Raw genomic sequence first — 18,975 nt, 5'->3', positions numbered from 1 at the left:
TTATCAGGCTCCACCATCATGGCTGAACGGGGTGGCCCATCTCTCTCCTGCTCACCTGCCTCCACTCCGACCTCGCCCAGTGCCCTGGGCAGCCGCCTCTCTGACCCCCTACCCAGCACCTGCAGTTCTGGGCCTCTGGGTGGCTCTACTGGTGGTGAGTACCAAGGTCCTGTGGTTGGGTCGATGTTTCCTTCCTCATACATAGTCTCCAGAGAGGGAGAATGCAGCCTTTGTTAGGGCAGGGGCTGGCAGCTCTCACCAGGGGACTTTTATGCTTTAAAAAGTTATTTTTCAAACATTATTTATTATGTATACAGTGGTCTGCCTACCTGTATGTTATGCCTGCAGGCCAGAAGAGGGCACCAGATCTCATTACAGATGGTTGTGAGCCACCATGTGGTTGCTGGGATTTGAACTCAGGACCTCTGGAAGAGCAGCCAGTGCTCTAAACCTCTAAGCCACCTCTCTAGCCCTAAAAAGTTATTTTTAATTATCTTTTATTTTGAGTGTGTGTGTGTGTGTGTGTGTGTGTGTGTGTGTGTGTGTGTGTGTGTGTGTGTGCATTGATGGATGCCTGCAGTGCCTGTTGATGTTAGAAGATATACTGGGTGCTCCCAGAACTGGAATGACAGGCAGCAGGCAGTTGCAAGCTAACTGATGAGGGTGAAGAGAATCAAACTCGGGTCCTCTGGAAGAGCAGCAAGCCCTCTTAACTGTTGACTTATCTCTTCAGATGCCTTAGGGTTTCTATTGCTGTGAAGAGACACCAGGACCAAGGCCACTCTTATAAAAGAAAACATTTCATTGAGCGGGCTTACAATGTCAAAGGGTTAGTCCATTATCACTGTGGTAAACATGGCATCGTGCAGGCAGGCATGGTGCCGGAGAAGAAACTAAGAATCCGACCTACATTTTGATCTGTAGGCAGAAGAAGGAAAAACTGTCACACTGACCAGACCTGAGCTTATAAGACCTCAAGGTCTACCTCCACAGTGACACACTTTCTCCAACAAGGCCACACCTCCCAGTAGTGCCACTCCCTATGGACCAAGCATTCACACAGGAGGCTGTGGGGACCACACCTGTTCAGACCACCACAGACGTGTAGCTGTGACTTTTTCAAAAAATCTTTTATTTGAAAGATTTATTTTAAATTGTGTGTGTGTGTGTGTGCGCGCGCGTGCGTGCGTGTGTGTGTGTGTTGGTAGGGTGTATGTGGATACGTGAGCATAGGAGTCGTGGAGCCCAGAAGAGTGTACCTGATCCTCCAGGGGACTTCTGAGAAAGCACACAGGGGATACCAAGGGTTAGTGCCGGAGGGTCATGCCTTAAATTTCTTGGGAAGTCCTCTTTTTCCTCTTTTCTGCCACTGCCACTCTGTTCCTGGTCTGGGGCTGTGTGGCCAGAGCCAGGCTGCCGCAGCTCGGCTTCTTCCTTGGGCAGGAAGGTGGGTTGTCAGTGCAAACAGGTGGATTTCCATCTTGGAAGAAGAGCCCTGGAACCCTTTTCTCACAGGCCCTGAGCTGGGCGGGGTACCATCCCATTTTGATTGGTGCTTTTGCTCTCAGGGACGGCCCCCAACTCACCTGTGAGCCTGCCCGAGTCACCGGTGACCCCAGGGATGGGCCAGTGGGGCGATGAGTGCACCATTTGCTATGAACACGCAGTGGACACAGTCATCTATACGTGTGGACACATGTGTCTGTGCTATTCCTGTGGCCTGCGCCTCAAGAAGGCCCTGCACGCCTGCTGCCCCATCTGCCGGCGCCCCATCAAGGACATCATCAAGACCTACCGCAGCTCCTAGCCCACTGCAGAGCCCCGCCCGAACCCCCACTTCTGCAGATTTCGGCCCAGCACCAACTAAGGGCGAAGCCAACAGGGTCCCTTCTCTTCCACGTTTTGAAAACTCTTCCTCCTTTTCCATTAAACATGGGAAACCAAGGTCCCTGAAGGTTTGGGCTGAGAGGGTCTGAGGCAGGGAGGTGGGGGCACAGGTAGTACCTAATGAATGGAGGGGAGGGGAGAAGGCTACCCCACAGTCTCCCTCTCTACCCAGACTTCTGCACTGTGAGGGGCTGAAGCGGAGTCTCAACTTGTTGCCATCCCTCACTATCTAGGCAGGTTTCTAAGTTGTGCAGCCCGTGTGGTGCCTTGGAGAGAGCGAACATGTAGCCTTCCCTGGGCAGCGTGGGAGGAGGCCAGTGGACTCTTCCCTCCTTGGGCAGCTGCACACTGCATGCCCTGTCTCCTCCTCCTCCTTACCCAGAGTGGGGGAACAGACAGGCTGCACAAGATCCCAGGTCCTAGGTCCTCGACCTTGTGCCGACCCACCATGTTCAGGACCTCTCCTTGCCATAACTTGCACCAATCATCTCACTGGTGCCGCTGCCTAAGGTGCCCATTCAGTATAGGCTGAGGTGGGCCTTTCTGTTGTCAGGGTCCCAAAGAGCAGGTCCACAGCCACCCCTAAGGCCTGTCCTCCCTCATCTCAGTGCCAGCCTTGGCCTGGGCTGATCCTGCCATTTGTGCCCAGGAGGGACAGGGGCCCTCAGTAGGGTGGGGGTTTCCTGGGCTATGGACAGCCCTTTTCCTCATTTTAATTTATTTATTTATTGGGTTTATGAGTTTTGTTTGTGGGTTAATTCCAACCTGGGGGCTCCTAAAATTCTACTGTTGGGAGGTTGCTAGGTAAGGGGCAGTAGAGTAGCCACTCAGAATCTCCCCCAGGCACTGACACAGGCTCATGGGCAGTCCTGCTAACCCCGAGGTGGAACTCCAGGCTGGAGGCCTCCCAAGAGGTGGACGGGCCTCTCTTGGATGGGAAACCACTGATGTCCACCTGTGCCCTTCCTCCCTGGGTGGGAGCTAAGTTAGTGTGATTGGTTCAAGGTCATCTGTACTCCAGGAGTCCTCCTCTATAAAGACATCAAAAATTCTGCAAGGTTGGGGAAGATTGTGGACATGTGGGCCAGGGACCAGAATGGAGACCCTCCCTGATTAGAAGGAGGATGGGTCCTGAAGGCAGGCCCCTGGTCCTGCTAAGGGAGTGTCCCTCACTCTTGGGCTACTGCCTCTGCAGCCCTCCCTGCCTGTTCTGGGTTACTGTGGAGTCTTAGCCTAGGTCCTCCCAGCCCCTCAGCCATTGGCCCTCAGACGGCTGGTTTTATACCCTCAGAGATGGCTTCTGCCTTGACAGACAGGGGCTAGGACTCTGTCCTGGCCACTGGCCAGTCCTGCCACCCTGGCCAGAGGTCACCCTCCAAACCTCAGCTTCCCCTGTGTAAAGTGGTTTGGGGGTGGAACACTCTGAGTGTGATTCCTGGGGGTTCTTTTGGGATGTCTCTTAGGAGGACGTACTGGGAAGGCATTGAGAATGGTGCCAGGGTGGGCATTTGCCGGCACTGGCCTTCCAGGGAGGGACCCAGGGAATCTTTGCCTCCCTGGGTCTCGCCTCTCAGTCACTGGACCTCGTAGACCCTTTCTGTGAGAGCAGGCTGGAGCTGGTAAGTTGCCCCATCTAACTGGGGGCTCATCCTAGAGATGGAGAAAGTCTGATGGGGCAGAGCTGTCTGGCTGGAGGTGTGAAAAGAAGCCATCGCTGTCCATTTTGCTACTACGGAGGGCGTTCTGCCTCCTTCGTGAACTGGGTCACTGTGCTTGTGAATAAAGGTGATTTCGTACCAGCCTGAGGGCTGTGCTGTGTGTCTGGAGGTTGGGAGGTAGACCAATGTGTGAGCACACCTGAGTGATTAGGGGCTATCAGTAACAGCCCCAGTCTCTCCTTTACTGTAGACCCCTGAACCCCAAAGGGCCTATGACAGAGAAGCCTTCTTAGAGTCAGGCTTTGGAGCATGGTATGGGGTTCAGACACTGGGGTCCCAAATACCAGGCAAGCCTTTAAAGTTGAGAGAAGCTGCAGCCCTTCTGGTGGCCTGGGAACTTTGAGTCAGGGGAAACAGTGTTAGGACACCACAGGCATGCTATGCTGTTTCCTCTCAGGCCAGAGATCCTGTGAGGTACGTTTGCCATCTAGAGACTAACAGGAGAATGACAGGTCAACCCTGTGGCTGGGGTGGGGAAAAGGAAGGTAAACTGGGCCCAAGGGTCTAGACAATGTTAGAGCTGCGCACATTGTCAGGGCCAGGCCCCAGAGACTTGTGGGATACCTGCCTACACCCTCTCCTGGAAGGAGACTTTCACCACATAGTCAAGCCTGTCTTTGAACTGACCTCAAGCCCATTTTCCCCTGCTTACTAGAGACCAATGCAGACCAATAAGGACTAGGGTCCAGCTTTGGCTACTCCCAGAAAGGTGGCTGCAGGTGGGAAGGACTAGAGGAGCTTGTGGGAGCCGATCTCCCCTCCCTGATTCTGGAGTCAGTTGCCATTTGGGCTGGAGGGACTTTTGCTATTAAACTGAATGGGTCCTCTGGTACTAGAGAAAATCACCGATTCTGTTCGGTTAAAAAGGCCAAAAACTTTATTTAGTTCTCAGGAAAATACAAGATGCATGTAAACATAAACAAAATATTAAACAAAACAACCCAAATTTTAAAGTCTAGAAGCATCCCAAGACAGGTCATTCCTACAGACCAAAGAATCCCTTCGAAGTGACAAATGACAGCTGGAAAGTGGCAGGCCAAGGGGGGCTGCGTCCCTCCCCCAAGGACACTGCATGTTTGGGATGAGACTTATAAAAACAACCCACTATTAGAATCGTGAGAAACATGGAGATAGTTTAGCACCACCGAGGATCCTGGAGAGAGGCCAGCACTTGCATGGACCCTACTACATCCAATGGCCTTGTTTCTCTGCTGAGGTGGGGAGAAGAACCCGGGGGAAGGGCTTCTGCCGACCCCACTATGCTGGCTGGGGATGAGTGGACACTGCGAGAAGTCCCTGTGATTCAGGTGTCACACCCAATGACATCCATCTGTTTGCTGCCACCAGAGTCTACATATCCATGCTGCAAGAGTGGCCACTCACATCTGCCTTACAAATCACCTTCCAGACCTCTCAGTAACTGTAGGGACACCCATGTTCTCTGTTGCAGGGGACATGTTGTAAATTTAAGAATGGTATCTGTGTACCCTTTTAAGTAAACTCAGTGTGCCTCAGTAGAAGCCACTAGAAAACAAAAAGCATATGCAGGGATGTTGGTGTGTTCCACCTGGTTTGATGGCAGCAGGAGGCAAACTCATTAGTTAGAGCCATAGCTTCTACTAGAGTCCTGGGAATGATGTCCTCTGTCACCAAGAAAAGGGGCCGCCTGCCTCCTGGGCTCTTAAGTTCTAGTATGGGGATGGTGGGCCCTACTGTGTGGCCTATTACGGCCTCTGATTTGTACAGATGACTGGCTGGCTAGCTCTGTATTGGACAAAATGCATTGGGCAAAAACTACTGGGAATCTGGGAGGTGATTTAGGTCTTTCTGGAAAAGGGCCTCCAAACTCAAACACTGGCTTCCAGCTTACAGTGCATCTTCCCCAAGACATCAATGAAAATAGAAGCCCAGCTGGGGCCCAGCGAGTGAGTTTTCTCTGGCTGGACTCTTGGCTGGTGAGTAACAAAAATCCCTGTAAACCTGGTCACCGACTCCTTCTTTCTCCCACCAATAAAGATAGCACAACTCCAAACCCTCCTTCAGCCTTCCCACACCTTCTCTGCTTCAAAGACTTCTGGGAGACTCCTCCCAGAGCAGGGACGGTAAGCCCCAGTAACCTCAAACTTGCATACTCATCCTGCCAACATGCCTCCCACTGGCTTGCCAACATGCTAGATACACCCTTTTGCATTAACACAAACCTCTCACACTTCCAAGGACACAGCCCATTGTCCAGAATGAAATTTGGAATAAAGTAGGCACCTTCAGCACTGGGGACCCCACTCTAAAGCCACTAAGTCCTAGACTGCAATGGGGGAGGGGTCCTGACTGTCAAGGTCACTTAAGATTTAGACAAGATAGGGGAAGAGGGGGTGTCACATGCCAATCCCTTGCAGCCAGGTTGGAATCAAGGCTTTGGAAAGGAAGTCCTCCCATTCAACACAAAAGCATCAGTATGCCCACTTTGTGGCCTGGGGGGCCCAGATGCACAGAACAAAGCAGTAGTCAAAAGCAGTGCTAAGGCCAAAGGTCACAGACCTTGTCCCATCACTGGCTCTGATAATAGAGTTTGGGAAACACAGGGACATGAGACTGCCCCAAATGGGATTTAGACAAACTCAGTTCCCCAGGAGCCCTCCACACTCCCAGGAAGCACTCTAGGCCTGCAGTGGAGACGGGCGGCACTGCTGTGTGGACACCTGCAGGTCCTACAGTAACTCCATGAACAGTCCTCCCCCTGCCCAGCCTGCCTCTCTCTCAGAACCAAACCAAAGGCCAGCAGCTCTCCTGGACCCCCTGGGGATTCTCATACCAAGGACACAGGTGCACTATTTAACCACCTCAGCATTTCCATACTCAATAGTATCTATTCCATGTCTTCATCTTGGTGCCCCGATGCTGACCTGGGCTGCTTGTTAGATATGCTAATGCCAGTGTGAAGTTTCCAACTAAATAATAAAATAATTACAAAAACAAATTTAAAAGACACATTGCACTCTCCAGCCAGAATCATGTGAATGACACACATACTTGCTGCCAGAAGCTGTGAGTCCCTTGGGACCTGCCCAATGCCAAGGACTAGTTCAATGGAGACCGCCTGCCCTGTATTTATTTCCTCTAACCCCATGCTATTTAGTTCAAGTGGGAAATTACCACCAGTCTCTCTCACACACTCATGTAATATCCACGCACTTGGAAATTACCACCACACCACACACACACACACACACACACACACACACACACTACTCTCTCAGCCCTCAAAAAAGCGAGGGAATCTTAATTGGTTAGTGATGTGGACTGCTGTCTTTCCAGAAAGCTGCACAGACAGTCGAATGACCAGCTATGCAGCAATATCTATTCTAAGGGAGAGACCCCAAAAGGGGCCTGGTCCCTCTCCCTATCTCTATAGAAATTCACACAAAGGTGGGTTGGAGCAGCAGGCCTACAGTACTACATAGAAGGAACACACCAGCAAGGCTGTGCTTTGGATCCTGGGGGTGGCTGAGCTCTGGGACTTGCTCCAAACCCCGCAGAAGACATCTTATCCCAACACTTTCCTCCCTGAATGTGAAAGGAGGCTGGTGTGTACCTGTCATGGGGTTTCTGTTGTCAGAAGCAGGGCTCATGCCTTTTGCCCAAGTCACTGAGATGAATGGGTGGCCGGGACTCAGCCCCAGGCCTACTGTAGGCCTGTAGGAATCGGGTCTTACTGGGTATGAAGGGCTTAAAGCACCCGCCCTCCAAATTAGTTTGCTTACAGCCAGGATTCCTGTCCATAGCTGAACTGAGGTTCCATAGTTTTAGAAAGACTCAAACACACATCCAAAGCATCGAAGCCCACACATCAGGAGGCTGGGGCAACTGGGCTGCTGGGAATCGCTTCTAGGACGGGTCTCTCTGAGCAGCTGGCTGCAAAAGGGAATGAAAACATGAGTGGGTCTTGGATATCCTCATTCTGCCCTGGGGACTGGGCTCAAGAGGTCAAGAGCACCATGCCACTTCCCCAGGTCCCTTCCTTCTAGGTGGACAGCATGAGTGGGCTGTCCTCTGGTGGCTACCCCTTTCTTCATGCCAGGGAAGTGGGCAGGAGACAGTCAGCCTGCCTGGAGACCAAACCCACGGCCCACCCATGTGCTCCACAGTACTGACTCCTCCCAGTAGCCCCTCCCATCTTCTGCAGATGCAACAGGGTCTCCCCCACTCTGTCCCACACCCCTCTTGGTAATATTGCACTTTTTCTGTCTCAGATTGCTTTCATTTTCCATTGAGAATGCAAAGTACTTGGAGGGAATGGGGAAGTGAGTAACCTTAAAGAAATTATACATTAGTCAAACCCAGGAAAAGCAGGCGCGGTTTCACCTGCCCCCTCCTAAAAACAAAACACTTAACTTAAATAGCTCTACACCTACTCTGCAAGTACTAGTCATATGAAAATAATGTTTGGCTGAAATTCCCTTGTCTTTTTTCCTTAGAGGATAAAAGTAGTAACATGCCTTGCTGAGGAAAGCCATGGAGATAAATGCCAGTAAAATATGCCGCTCTAATACCTCAAAGTGACTACAATGATTCTATATAATGCCTTCGTCCATTTAGGAGAAAAAGGAACCCTCGGGGCCAGGCTAGGGATGGAAGGGTTGAGGCCCTACAAATAGGACCTGGGCTGTGTAGGGGGCCCCAAGGCAGACAGGAACCTGCTGCTGCTGGAACCTCCCACCCCACTGTGAGAACACAGAGGAGCCAGGCAGTGTAGCCAGGTCTACTGGTGACAAAGAAGGGTAAGGTTGAAAACTTCCCTCCACCTTGTAATACAAGGGTCTTTAAACTGAAAGGAAACAAAGCACCGATCAATGCATCTTCGGGCATTATATAAACCGCAATAATGACCTCAGAAGGGCTCATTATGATTAAAGTTGCAGTATACAGCAATACAATGTCATTTCACATTTTCAATCATTACTAATGGAAAACTAGGTTTGGACATTGCTGGGATTCCATTTTTTTTCCTTTAGTCCGATCTGGTTTTCCTCCAGATGGGTCAGAGCCCCAGGCCCTTCCCTCTTCCACTGCTGCCACAGTCTGTCCAATGTCACAAAGCAGCTCTTTTAGCTCTAGGGAAAGGCCCTCTTGCCTGGGCAGGACTAGGATCCAGGGACACAAGGTCTGGTATCCCCTGGCCACGTCTGAGAAGGCCTGGCATGCACCCTTCTTGTTTCAAGTATTCTTTGGGCTTGCAGGGTTTGTGCTGTGCCCTAATGGGCTGGTTGGTGGTGATGGACCTTGGCTATTACTATTTGTTGACCAAGTCTACATACTGACACTAGGTGGCAACATTCCCCACTTTTCCCAGATGCCTGAGCAACTCCCAGCCATCCCTGGGGCTGGATGTTAATATGTAAACACAATGACCACACACTAAACTAAAGGGACAGGAGAGAATGGCAGGATTAAATGCAGAGGGGAAACCTGACATTAATTGGGAGATTTGGAGAAAGTCATTTCCTGACCTTGGGCTGAAGTAACCAGAAGGGCTGGAATGGAGTGACCCCTAAGGTCCCTTCCAGTCCTGCTTTTAAGGAGTCTATGATTTCAGGACACGGGGAATTGGTAGAGGGTCTTTTGAGTGCAGACAGAGGGTGTGAGTGCGGAATCGGGCAGGGAAGGTGGGGAAGGCAGGCTCTGGGGATCTCGGTGGTCCAGTCCAACTGAGATGCTCTGTGCCTGGCTGCGCACTAATCACGGAGCTGGCTCAATGCAGACATCTGAGGAGTAAGGCTGTGGGCCATCCCCCCGGCAGACAGCTGTGTGGAAGGTCCTTTCACCTGACAGTCACTCTACTTTTAAATTTTATTTTAAATAGTCATAAATTACTTTTTCTTCTTTTAATAAATATGTGCTGTTTTAAAATGAGAAGAGTATATACTGCATCTTTAAGTAATGCACTTCGCTCTCCGGGTTTCTTTCCATTTCACCTTATTTAAAGTGCATTAATTCAGAAATAATGAACCACTTCTTTACCATTATTGTTCAAATAAGTACAAAGAATATCATGAAGACACTAACCCACTACCATTAGTACTGCAACCTAGCAGATTAACTCAACATCCTGCTCTATTTAATACTGTCCAGCAGAAGAAAATAACTAATTTCAATTTTAAACAAACTCATGAACACAGAGAAGGAAACAGAACAATGTCGCCACGGGCTTTTGACAAAGGAGGCTCGCGGTTTGCATCCGCATACGGGAGGGACATGGGTTTGGGAATCCAGGACATTAGGGCTGGGAGCTGAAGGCAGACCTGCCTGGGAGGAGGGGTGAGAGGCGCTCTTCCTCCAAGTCTGTCAGGACCAGCAGCCCTGAGGGGGTGTGGGGGGGAGACGCTGGCATCTCAGCCAGAGACTGTGAGGCAGGATCTGTCCCAAATCAAAGGCACACGTGGAATCCACTCCCAGCATGAGGGGAGTCCTTGGAGGAAGCCCACTGGGCTTCTCTCTGGCTTCTCTCTGAAATGTCAATCATTTAATCACAACCCAAAACTCAGAGGATGGCAGCAAACTCCATTCTTGTGATTCTGTTCCCTGGGGCACTGCCCCTTGGGAAGACAGGGTTGGTTCCTGGCTTCGAAGTCCTCCATCTTCTTGGGCACCTGTCACATTGCCAGCAGGCTAAGGGGCACAGTGGGAGGTATCTGCTCCAGCCTGACCCAGCCAGGGTCCCTTCTGCCCAGGGTTGGTGGTGACTTCTCCACAGTAAGGCTTTTTCTTTGGGCCCTGCCCAGATTGGGGAATGTGGGCAGAAGCAGGCAGAACAGTCCCCCATCAGCATGGCTTCTAACGATGCCCGCCTTTCCCTCTTGGGCAGGAACCTGAACACTTTTTCACCAAGCCCAGGACCTGGCTTTACCCAGTCCCAAATTCCCTGGTGAGATGCCATGCTAGGGCACTGTTCACACAGTGCAAAACTAAACAAACAACTTGGCTTATGGAAAGGCAAAATCATTAAACCAAAATCTAAATAAAACATCCCTCCATGAAATTCAACAAAAAACCCACCCACCACTACTCCCTCTCCTATGAGAGGCTAAGCCCTTCGGGCCCCCAAACAACTTCTAAAATAAACCCCAAACCAAACGCCTGATTTATAACCTCCAAACCAATAACACCTTCCCAACCATGCACAAGGAACTGCCTACCTGGAAATCCTCTAGCAATTCTATATTATTAGGAGCCTGGCACCAACCATCCTCTAGGTCAACTCCCAGTGTCCTCCATGTGCCCTGAGGAGGGCAGGCTCTCTTTGCAAGGCCAGGCCAGGCCAGCACAGCAAAGGCAGGCAGCCCTTGTTGGCATCTGGGAACTCTTAACTACCAAACAGGCTGTGGCCCGGCCCCAGGAATGGCTGAGCTCTTAGGAGACACCACCCAGCCCCAGAGCTGGTGGTCCACCAGACTCCCACCAGTGGTCAGTAGTGGACTAGAAACCAACTCAGTGCCGAACACATCATTAGGATAACACAAGGGTGACTTCCAGAGGCAAGAACCCAGCCACTGAAGTGGCTGAGCAGGGACAGGACCCTGGACACACCTGGTGACATCTTTTCCAGGCCTGCAGCAAAGGCACAACTGGGCTTTCCCATGTGGCCTATATGCAATGGCATATGGCCCACAAGCAAAGTCACCAGTGTGTGTGCAGGGGTTCCAGGCCCAGGAGAACCCCACTATTCCCTTTCGCCTACTAAGTGTGTGCACCCATCACACCCTCCCTTCCAGCTGGAGGGTGTCTTCGGGGGTCACATATTCTGCAGGGTTCAATGTTGTCATCCCCTCCCCCCTCCCGTTGTCCTTCCCCTTGTCTGCATGCCACCATTCATTCAGTGGCAGCCAGAGCAGCACACTGAGTCTGGAAGGACCCAGTGCTGTTAGTTCTTCTTCTCAAGGTAGTTGGAGGGCACCCAGCCCTTGAAGGGCTTCACCTCATCCAGGATCTGGCAGTACCACCAGCCATTGGGATTCCTCTCCAGCACCTCCATGGACACCCCCTCTTGGAAGCCAGCTGTCTCCTCATCCCCCTCATAGTCTGCAATAGAGATATACACATCTTTCAGGTTATTGTGGATGAACTGAGACTTCTCAATGGGCTTCGGACGCACGGGGGAGATGGGGATGCCATTGCGTTGGGTAGGCAGCAGGGGTGATTCTGAGCCCTGGCTGGCAGCCCGTTCTGCCAAGCGGCCCTTGGCCTCGGCGGCTGCTGACCGTGCACTACTAAAGGAGGAGTTCCTGCGCACACCTCTAAGGCTGTCAGTGGCCGTTAGTGACTCGTTCCTCCTCAGGGCACAGGACAGGTTGTTGTCCTTGGGTGGTGGAGACACAAACACAGACTGGGGCCTGACTGCCACCTGCCGCACACCGTTCCTCATCTTCACCGCTACGGTGCCCGAGGTCTTGCCGAAACCCCCAGGAGGCTTTGAGGGGATGGGTGGGGTGACCCTCTTGCTCTGGTTCACGGTGTTCAGCGCTTGAACCCGCTTCTCGATCTTTTCCAGACTGTCCGACTTGCCCTCATTCTGAGTGCTCTTCACTGAGTCTGGCTCTTTGCCAGCGGCGTCAGATTGCTGGTTCTCCTCCGGCACCAAATAGTGGGAAGGAGCCCAGCCCTCCAGCTCCCCAAACCTCACATACCACCATCCGCTTTCTGCCTTCTCCAGCACGTGCACCTCAACGCCCGCAGGGAAGCTGATCTCGGAGCCCTGGACCTTCTGATAGGCACTGCGTGTCACATAGGCGGTGCCTTGCCCTTCCCATTCCATCCTGGGAACACACGGGGGGCCGGTGGCCGCGAGGGGAGTGACGTCAGCAGAGCCTCTCCTGGACCCCTCAGAGGCTGTCTGGGGGGGCAGCTCTGAGTCCTCACTCCTAGAACCCTTGAGGCCCCCCCGCAGCTGACCTGTGGGCCTCAGCTGGCGCCGTAAGGAGCGAATGTCCATCTTTTCCTGGCTTTGAGACTCGGCTCGGTTCAGGACTGGCTTTGGTCGGACCGATGGCTTGGCTCGGGCACAGGAGGCCAGCCCGGCCTTCACATCGGCGTCTTTCTTGGTCCCGACCTTGGGGGTGCCACGGATGCCTGCATCTGAGGCAGAGCGTGGCTTCGTGTCGCCACTGTTCTTGGACAAGGAGGAAGAGGAGGAGGAGGAGGAGGAACAGGTGGCGTTGATGGTGATGGAAGAGGAGAAGGAGACGTTGGACTGGTTTTTCCCCAGTTCTGCCTGGGCATTCTTCTCTGCCTTGAGCTTTAGCAGTGATGATGATTTGGGAGACCCTGATTTGGGGGAATTTTTCATGGCAAGGGACAGCGAGGAGCTTCCAGGGGAGTCACTATCCCCAGAGGAGCCTCTGGCAGACAGCGCATCTTCTGTGTAGGGCCTGAAGCCCTCGTTCTCATAGATCGTCTCCTCCTCCAGGGCCACGTCCTCAGAAGATTCGCCCACCTTGAAGCGTGCCCGCTGCAGGGAGGAGGCGGGTGAGGGCCTTCGGGGCTGGGCAGGTCGCCTGTCACCTGAGGCCCTGTCCTCAGTGGGCTCTTCACTCAGCTCAGGCTCTGAGTCAGAGCCGAAGGCGGGGATGTCATACTCAGGTTCCTCATACTTAAGCTTCAGTGGGGAGTCCTGGCTCTCACAGGCACCCCCAGGATTCTCCTCGGTCTCCTTAGGCTTGCTGGGGGGTGCAGGCGGGGGCACCTTGGGCCGGGTCAGGGTGCTGGTTCGGCGGCTCAGGTTGGGCTTCTTGCGCTTATCAATGTATGACGCGGGGGCCCAGCCTTCCTTCTCCCCAATCTGCACGTACCACCAGCCGCCTGAGTTCTTATCGATGACCTGAGGGAAGAGGGACAGGCCGGTGAGTCCAGGGGTCTCGGGGTCCCTACAATGTCCCACTCGGCCTATTTTATAGACACAGATCTTGAATAAGTGGCTCTGAGACCTATGGCAGTCAGTGGCAGGCTAGATGCAAACCCTGGTCCTGGTTGTGAGGCTCCCTAAGTCTGTGCCAATAACTCCACAACACCCCCAAATCTAGCACATTGTTCCTAGACCCTACAAAAACCAGCTTGCGAAGGATCAATATGGATAAAGAACCAGTGTTCCATTGTTCCCGATCTCCACCCATGTCCAGTACCCTTTGAAAGGGTCTCTCAGGTGAGAACGGGAAGAGGCATAAACCAGGCCTGAGATCAGATCCTCCCTGCAAAATGTCCTCCTAGTATCCACAAAAACCTCAACAAAATCTCATTAGGATTTCTTGGGTCAATACACAATATTTTCCTCTGATCTGCATGCATGCGTGCGTGCGTGCGTGTGCGTGTGCGTGTGTGTGTGTGTCCTCCCAAATAAAACATTCCTGATGAAGCAAACTGTCAAACTGTTCTGCCCTGGAAGTTCACACACCTTCAGCAGCACTTCATTTCCAGGCTTGTCGTGCTCAACCCTGCATGTTTAGGGACATGCCACTATGGGGTAAGCACTGTAAGCAAGCGAAGGGCAGAAACCCAAGTCTCGGGCTCTAGTCCTGGTTGCTCCCCCACTAGGCAAGTAGTACTCATGGCCACAGGCTCACTTCGGTACCTGCCCTGCCTGACCCTCAGAAACCTTGCCAAGAAGACATACAAAAAAATATGAAGCAGATCCTTAGCCCAAAGGAGGCTCACCTCAGCCTTCTGTCCGCCCCGAAAGCTGATGCCGTCAGAAATGCAAGACTGGAATTCAGCAATGGTGTAGTATTCTACCTCAACAGAAGGGGGCTCTGGTGGCTTTGGCAGCTGGAACCCCTAAAGCAGAAACAATCAGTGAGCAAATAGAGCTAATCAGAGCGGTACTAAGGCCAGTGACTGGTGCCCATTGGCTCCTCAGGTGCTTGTGGCCATCCCTGCTAGCTGGATAGCAGCTGGCTTTGAAGGCAGCTGTCACTTACACATCAGGACTCCCCCCAGATGGCACTCACGGTCCAGACAACACTAGTTTGAGCTCTTGGGATGCTTCCTATAAAGGTCACAAGAGTTGGACCCCAAGACGGAAAGCATGGAAACCACCATTTTATAAGTCTAAGGTCTAAGCCAAGTGGGCAGCTTCTGGAGAAGAGGGTGAGGGAGCCAGCCGTCCTCAGGACAGTGAAGTAGGAGCATGGGGGCAGCTGGTTGGGGAGGGGTCTTTGGGAGGAGGTTAGCCTGTTGGTGCCCTGAACAGAATGTAGCCCTGTTTCAGTAGGCAGGCAGAATATTCCAGAACGCCTATATGATTTCTAGGCGCTGGCACACAACTTCTCTCATAGCGGTATTTAAGGACACTTAGAACACTTGGCCTATGAGCCATGAGCCACGTTCTTTTTAAACAGCCGTTTTCTGTGCACCTACTTGGTGCTGCTCTGAGGCAGCCAGTATAAGCTGCATGGACAGTCAGCCTGGCAGATTGTAACCACAAAAGGATGTACTATGCCCGGTTTCATCGTCGTATTTGTTCTTCCTTATACTAAGGGGTTAACACAAAGCAGCTGAAAAGGCAGGGGGATGAGGAAGGGAGCAGCTGTGGTGTGGAAGGCAGACCTAGAAGAAGCAACTGCTCTGAGCCTCAGTTTCCTCTTCTGTTAAACAGAACTAAGAATGGGGCTGTGAAGACGATTACTGACATGATGTAATAGCTTCCAGTCCAGGAAGGAGGGATGCAGGAATAGCTGAACAAAGCCGGAGGTCAGTACCTCTGGAACCTGTTTCTACCCTTGAAGGCTCAGCTACCTCTGTCTTCTGTTCTAACCTGAGCTGTCTTGGGTCACTCTGAGGGGGCATGGGGGAAAGATGGTTTATGGGGGGTGGGTGCCTGACTGTACAGCCACACATGGAAACTGGCACATCCAGCCATGCTTCAGCCCTCCTGCACCCTGACAGGATGGGATTCAGCTAAGCCTAACTGGAACCAGCCTCCCTCAGCAAGCTTGCGTTTGTAAGTGTGGAAGGAATGACTCTTCTTGCCAAAGTTAAGGCTGCCTGAAAATGATTAGCTGGGGCTCAAAGGGAAGGGAGAAATGGAGAATCCATTGTGCAGTTGCAAAAACCCAAGGAAAAATGAGAGAGAAATTTTAGAGGGACTAATGGCTTGGTCACAAAATACTGATGGCCCGAGGGCACATCTTCAAATGTATAGAGGGCCTCCAGCTCCCATGGATGGGCAGATGCCACTGGAGTAGCACGCAGCCAGGTGTGATTTAGGGACCTGTTCCATGTAGAGTACCAGACAGTGCCACCCAGCAGCCAGGAGTCCATACAGGAAAGGGAAACCTGGATGCCAGTCTTAAATATATACCATGACATCCCATCCTCAAGACAGAGCTAGGTGGCCAGCACTGTTCTTATCTCAGAGGACTTTGGAGGGGAGGTGACCTGCAAAGGGTCTTTCTTTGTTCTTCCAGGGACTCTAGGATGGTACCCCCAAAGCCTCGTGCATGCTAAGTAGGCACTCTGCTACTGAGCTGCACCCTAGCCCGGAAGCTTGCCTTAAACTTCATTGAGCTGTCCCCCGCCTCACTCCCCTGTCCTGTAACAGGTCATTCATTGTTCAGGACTCTCAGCTGGTCACCAACGTTGCTGTTCCCCCAGCTCCTGCTTACACATCTCTCTGTCTGAGATGGCAGTCACTGGGAAACTCCACCTACTCAAGAGTCAGGGACCTCCATGGGCCAGGTCTTGAGGTTCCCTCTCCTTCCTGGAGGATAAGCACTGGTCTACCCCTTATGCTCTAGGCTGCCAAGCCCACCACATTCACTGGGCCATCCTGAGAGAGCTGTAAGGCTTCTGGGCCATCATGGCCAGAAGCTCCATTTCTAGCCCCTGGCAATGGCCTGCTGGACCCTCCTGCTGGCCAGTCTAAATGTTTATGTCTGCCAGTGCAGTGGCTGGGATGGATTTATTTAGCTTCAGAGTGCAGTGCGTTTCTGATTATAAGCTGTCTGGCCAACTCCGGGGAGGCCTGGGATCTGCAGGCTTCTGTCCCTGTCCCCAGCCCTTCAAAGATGGAAATCCAACAGCCACTCCCCAGTCCCCTGGGCCACAGGCTCTGCTTCAATGGCATCAAGCAAGTAAGGGTGTTGCAGGCCACCCCAGAGAAGGGATGAAGAGACAGTCCACCTACCAGGCTGGATTCCCTGCGTGGGGGTGGCCTTGTCCGCAGGTTTGGAGAACCTGAAAGAAGAGTCACAGCTCTGAGAACCCAGAGTGGACAGCAGTGTCTACACCTGCCTGCCCTGGGTGGGGTCCACTCCGGACTCTTAAATGTCATGCTAGGGTCCCACGGTTATGAAAGTAGGAATGAAGGGAACTTTTAGCTTCTTTGCCTGTTCTTCCCCTCAAAAGATAGGGACACCAGTCTACAGATATTGCGGGCAGGCAGTTTTCAAGGAAAAGGCTGCATGAATCTATGATTTTCAGTAGAAGCAGAAACCACATCTATCTTTGCATACTAGTCCAAAGTCCTTTGAAGGCAGCGCAAGGCCAGACGCAAGTCCCGCCCAGGAGAGACTTCTCCAAGTACCAAGAGCTAACAATAGAGTCAAAGGCTAGGTAACACACACACACACACACACACACACACACACACACACACACACACACCACCAAAAACCAAAACCAAAACCAAGCAAAAAATCCAAAACCCCAAACAGCTTCCCCCCAGATTACTGGCTGGACACAAACAGAAATTGTGTCCCCCTCTCCACCCCATAATACCAAAGGTGTTGCTGAGTCAGAGGTGTGTGCAGGGGTGAGGACAGACAGGTTTTAGTAATTTATGGTGAATGCAGGGGGAGGGTGGGCAAGTCTCAGCTTAGGGAGTCAGCTTCCTCCTTCCACCTGTATGTCAGCCCAGGGATCAAAGCAGATCAGGCTTGGGTGGCAAGCACCCTTCCACGCCCTCTTCCAGTCCTTCACTGCACAAAGCAGGCTGCACAGAGACCACACAGAGGTCCACACAGAGGACCACACGCTCCTGGGCCCATGAGTTTGTAAAATCAGCTCTGTACCAATCGTCTAGAGTCCTAACGCCTCTTTTGGGAGGAAAAATGCCATTCCTGCTCTTGGGGTCTGTTCCTTTGCTCAGAGCCACCCCGGGTCTTTCTTAGGGAGAGGGAGGCCGGCAGCCTGCAATGTGTCATCAGAGCAGCCACCTGCAGGTACACAGCCACCCACACTCCCTGGCCCTCTTCACTCTTGTGATCGGCACAGGGCACGATGACAATCAGAGGCCAGACTGTAGCTCAGGGTGAAAATGACATGGAGGTCCCCGACAGTCCCTGGATTCCCCTGCACCCATGCCCACTCACTCCGCACGAGCTCTTTGGGAGGAAATGGGGCCCCCAGCTGCTTACTGATCTGAGCCCTCTGAGGGGCGATCCTGGCCACGGCAGGGGAGCCCTGGGCCAGTTTCGACGTGGTCCTCTCAGGGACGCCCAAGGCGCTGCCATTGGAGGCATTGCAGAGAATGGGGAGGCTGATCTCCTTCTTGGTGATGGGAGCGTCAGACCCCTCGCCCTCAGCCGGAGCCTCCTTCTCCCCGGACGCCTTCTTGTTGAGCAGGTTGCTTATCTCCATGATATTCCCAATGATCTCCACCGGACCCGCCAGGTTCTTCTTCCGGCTTGGCAGGTCATCCTTGGCCTTCTTCAGATAGGATGCTGGCGCCCAGCCCTCTTTGCCTAGATACCTGTGAGAGGAAGGACCACACCATTAATAAAGCCCTCATATCTGGCTTCCTCTTCTACTCCCAGGCCTCCGTCTGACCTTGCCTAGCCAAGCCTTCATGTGCCTGGCAGTTCCACTAATCCAGAGGAAACCAGAGCTGGTGGTCAATGGGAAAGATACTGGACACTGAGCTATTGCCTTCAGGCAAAGACAGGACCTTAAAATTAGAGTTTTTAAACATTGTTCTGCCCAAAACATAGACTTCATGATGGCCTGCTACTCTACGACCCAAAAAGGGTAATTCTAGAGAAAAGAAATGAACCGTGGATGTAGTAAGAACGGTCACAGTCCCTGTAGGGTGGGAACGGGCGAGCACAAGTGACGGTTCTTGCTCTGTCACCTTGTTTCTCTAAGAGTTCAACTGTTTTTCTGTAAGACAGAAATATCTATCTGTTTGCGTGTGGTGGTGTATGCCTAAAATCCCAGCAGTCAGAAGGATCAGAAGTTGTAGGACAGATTAGGGATTGGATTTAATGCCTGTGCCGCAGGAGGGGTTTATGCCTGGTACTGACACCTGGTCGTAAGCCCCTGGGGGGACCTACTGTTGTTGTCTTGCTAAGTGGACATGGCTGTCAGGCTTCCTTCTAAATATTTG

At 52.4% G+C, this 18,975-nt stretch overlaps 2 protein-coding genes across 11 annotated transcripts in view; one reads left to right on the top strand and one right to left on the bottom strand.

Annotated features, from left to right (window-relative positions):
* The window catches only part of Neurl1 (neuralized E3 ubiquitin protein ligase 1), an 81,780-nt gene extending 78,092 nt beyond the window's left edge, over positions 1–3,688 (top strand). The window contains exons 5-6 of the mRNA XM_027407081.2: positions 8–154; positions 1,569–3,688. Coding sequence (XP_027262882.1) covers positions 8–154; positions 1,569–1,807 — 386 coding nt within the window. The 3' untranslated portion in view covers positions 1,808–3,688. The remainder of the gene's footprint in view (positions 1–7; positions 155–1,568) is intronic.
* A 771-nt stretch (positions 3,689–4,459) lies between these two features.
* Positions 4,460–18,975, bottom strand: part of Sh3pxd2a (SH3 and PX domains 2A) — a 205,923-nt gene continuing 191,407 nt past the window's right edge. For all 10 annotated transcript variants that reach the window (XM_027407080.2, XM_027407072.2, XM_027407073.2 and 7 more), the window contains 4 exons: positions 18,008–18,342; positions 16,777–16,826; positions 14,307–14,426; positions 4,460–13,476 (listed from right to left, as the gene is read on the bottom strand). In XM_027407080.2, coding sequence (XP_027262881.1) covers positions 11,524–13,476; positions 14,307–14,426; positions 16,777–16,826; positions 18,008–18,342 — 2,458 coding nt within the window. In that variant the 3' untranslated portion in view covers positions 4,460–11,523. The remainder of the gene's footprint in view (positions 13,477–14,306; positions 14,427–16,776; positions 16,827–18,007; positions 18,343–18,975) is intronic.

This window comes from Cricetulus griseus, chromosome 3 (assembly GCF_003668045.3).
Source record: "Cricetulus griseus strain 17A/GY chromosome 3, alternate assembly CriGri-PICRH-1.0, whole genome shotgun sequence".
NCBI classification, from domain to species: domain Eukaryota; kingdom Metazoa; phylum Chordata; class Mammalia; order Rodentia; family Cricetidae; genus Cricetulus; species Cricetulus griseus.
Note: the sequence above shows the minus strand (reverse complement) of the source record. Positions and strands in the feature narration are given on the sequence as shown.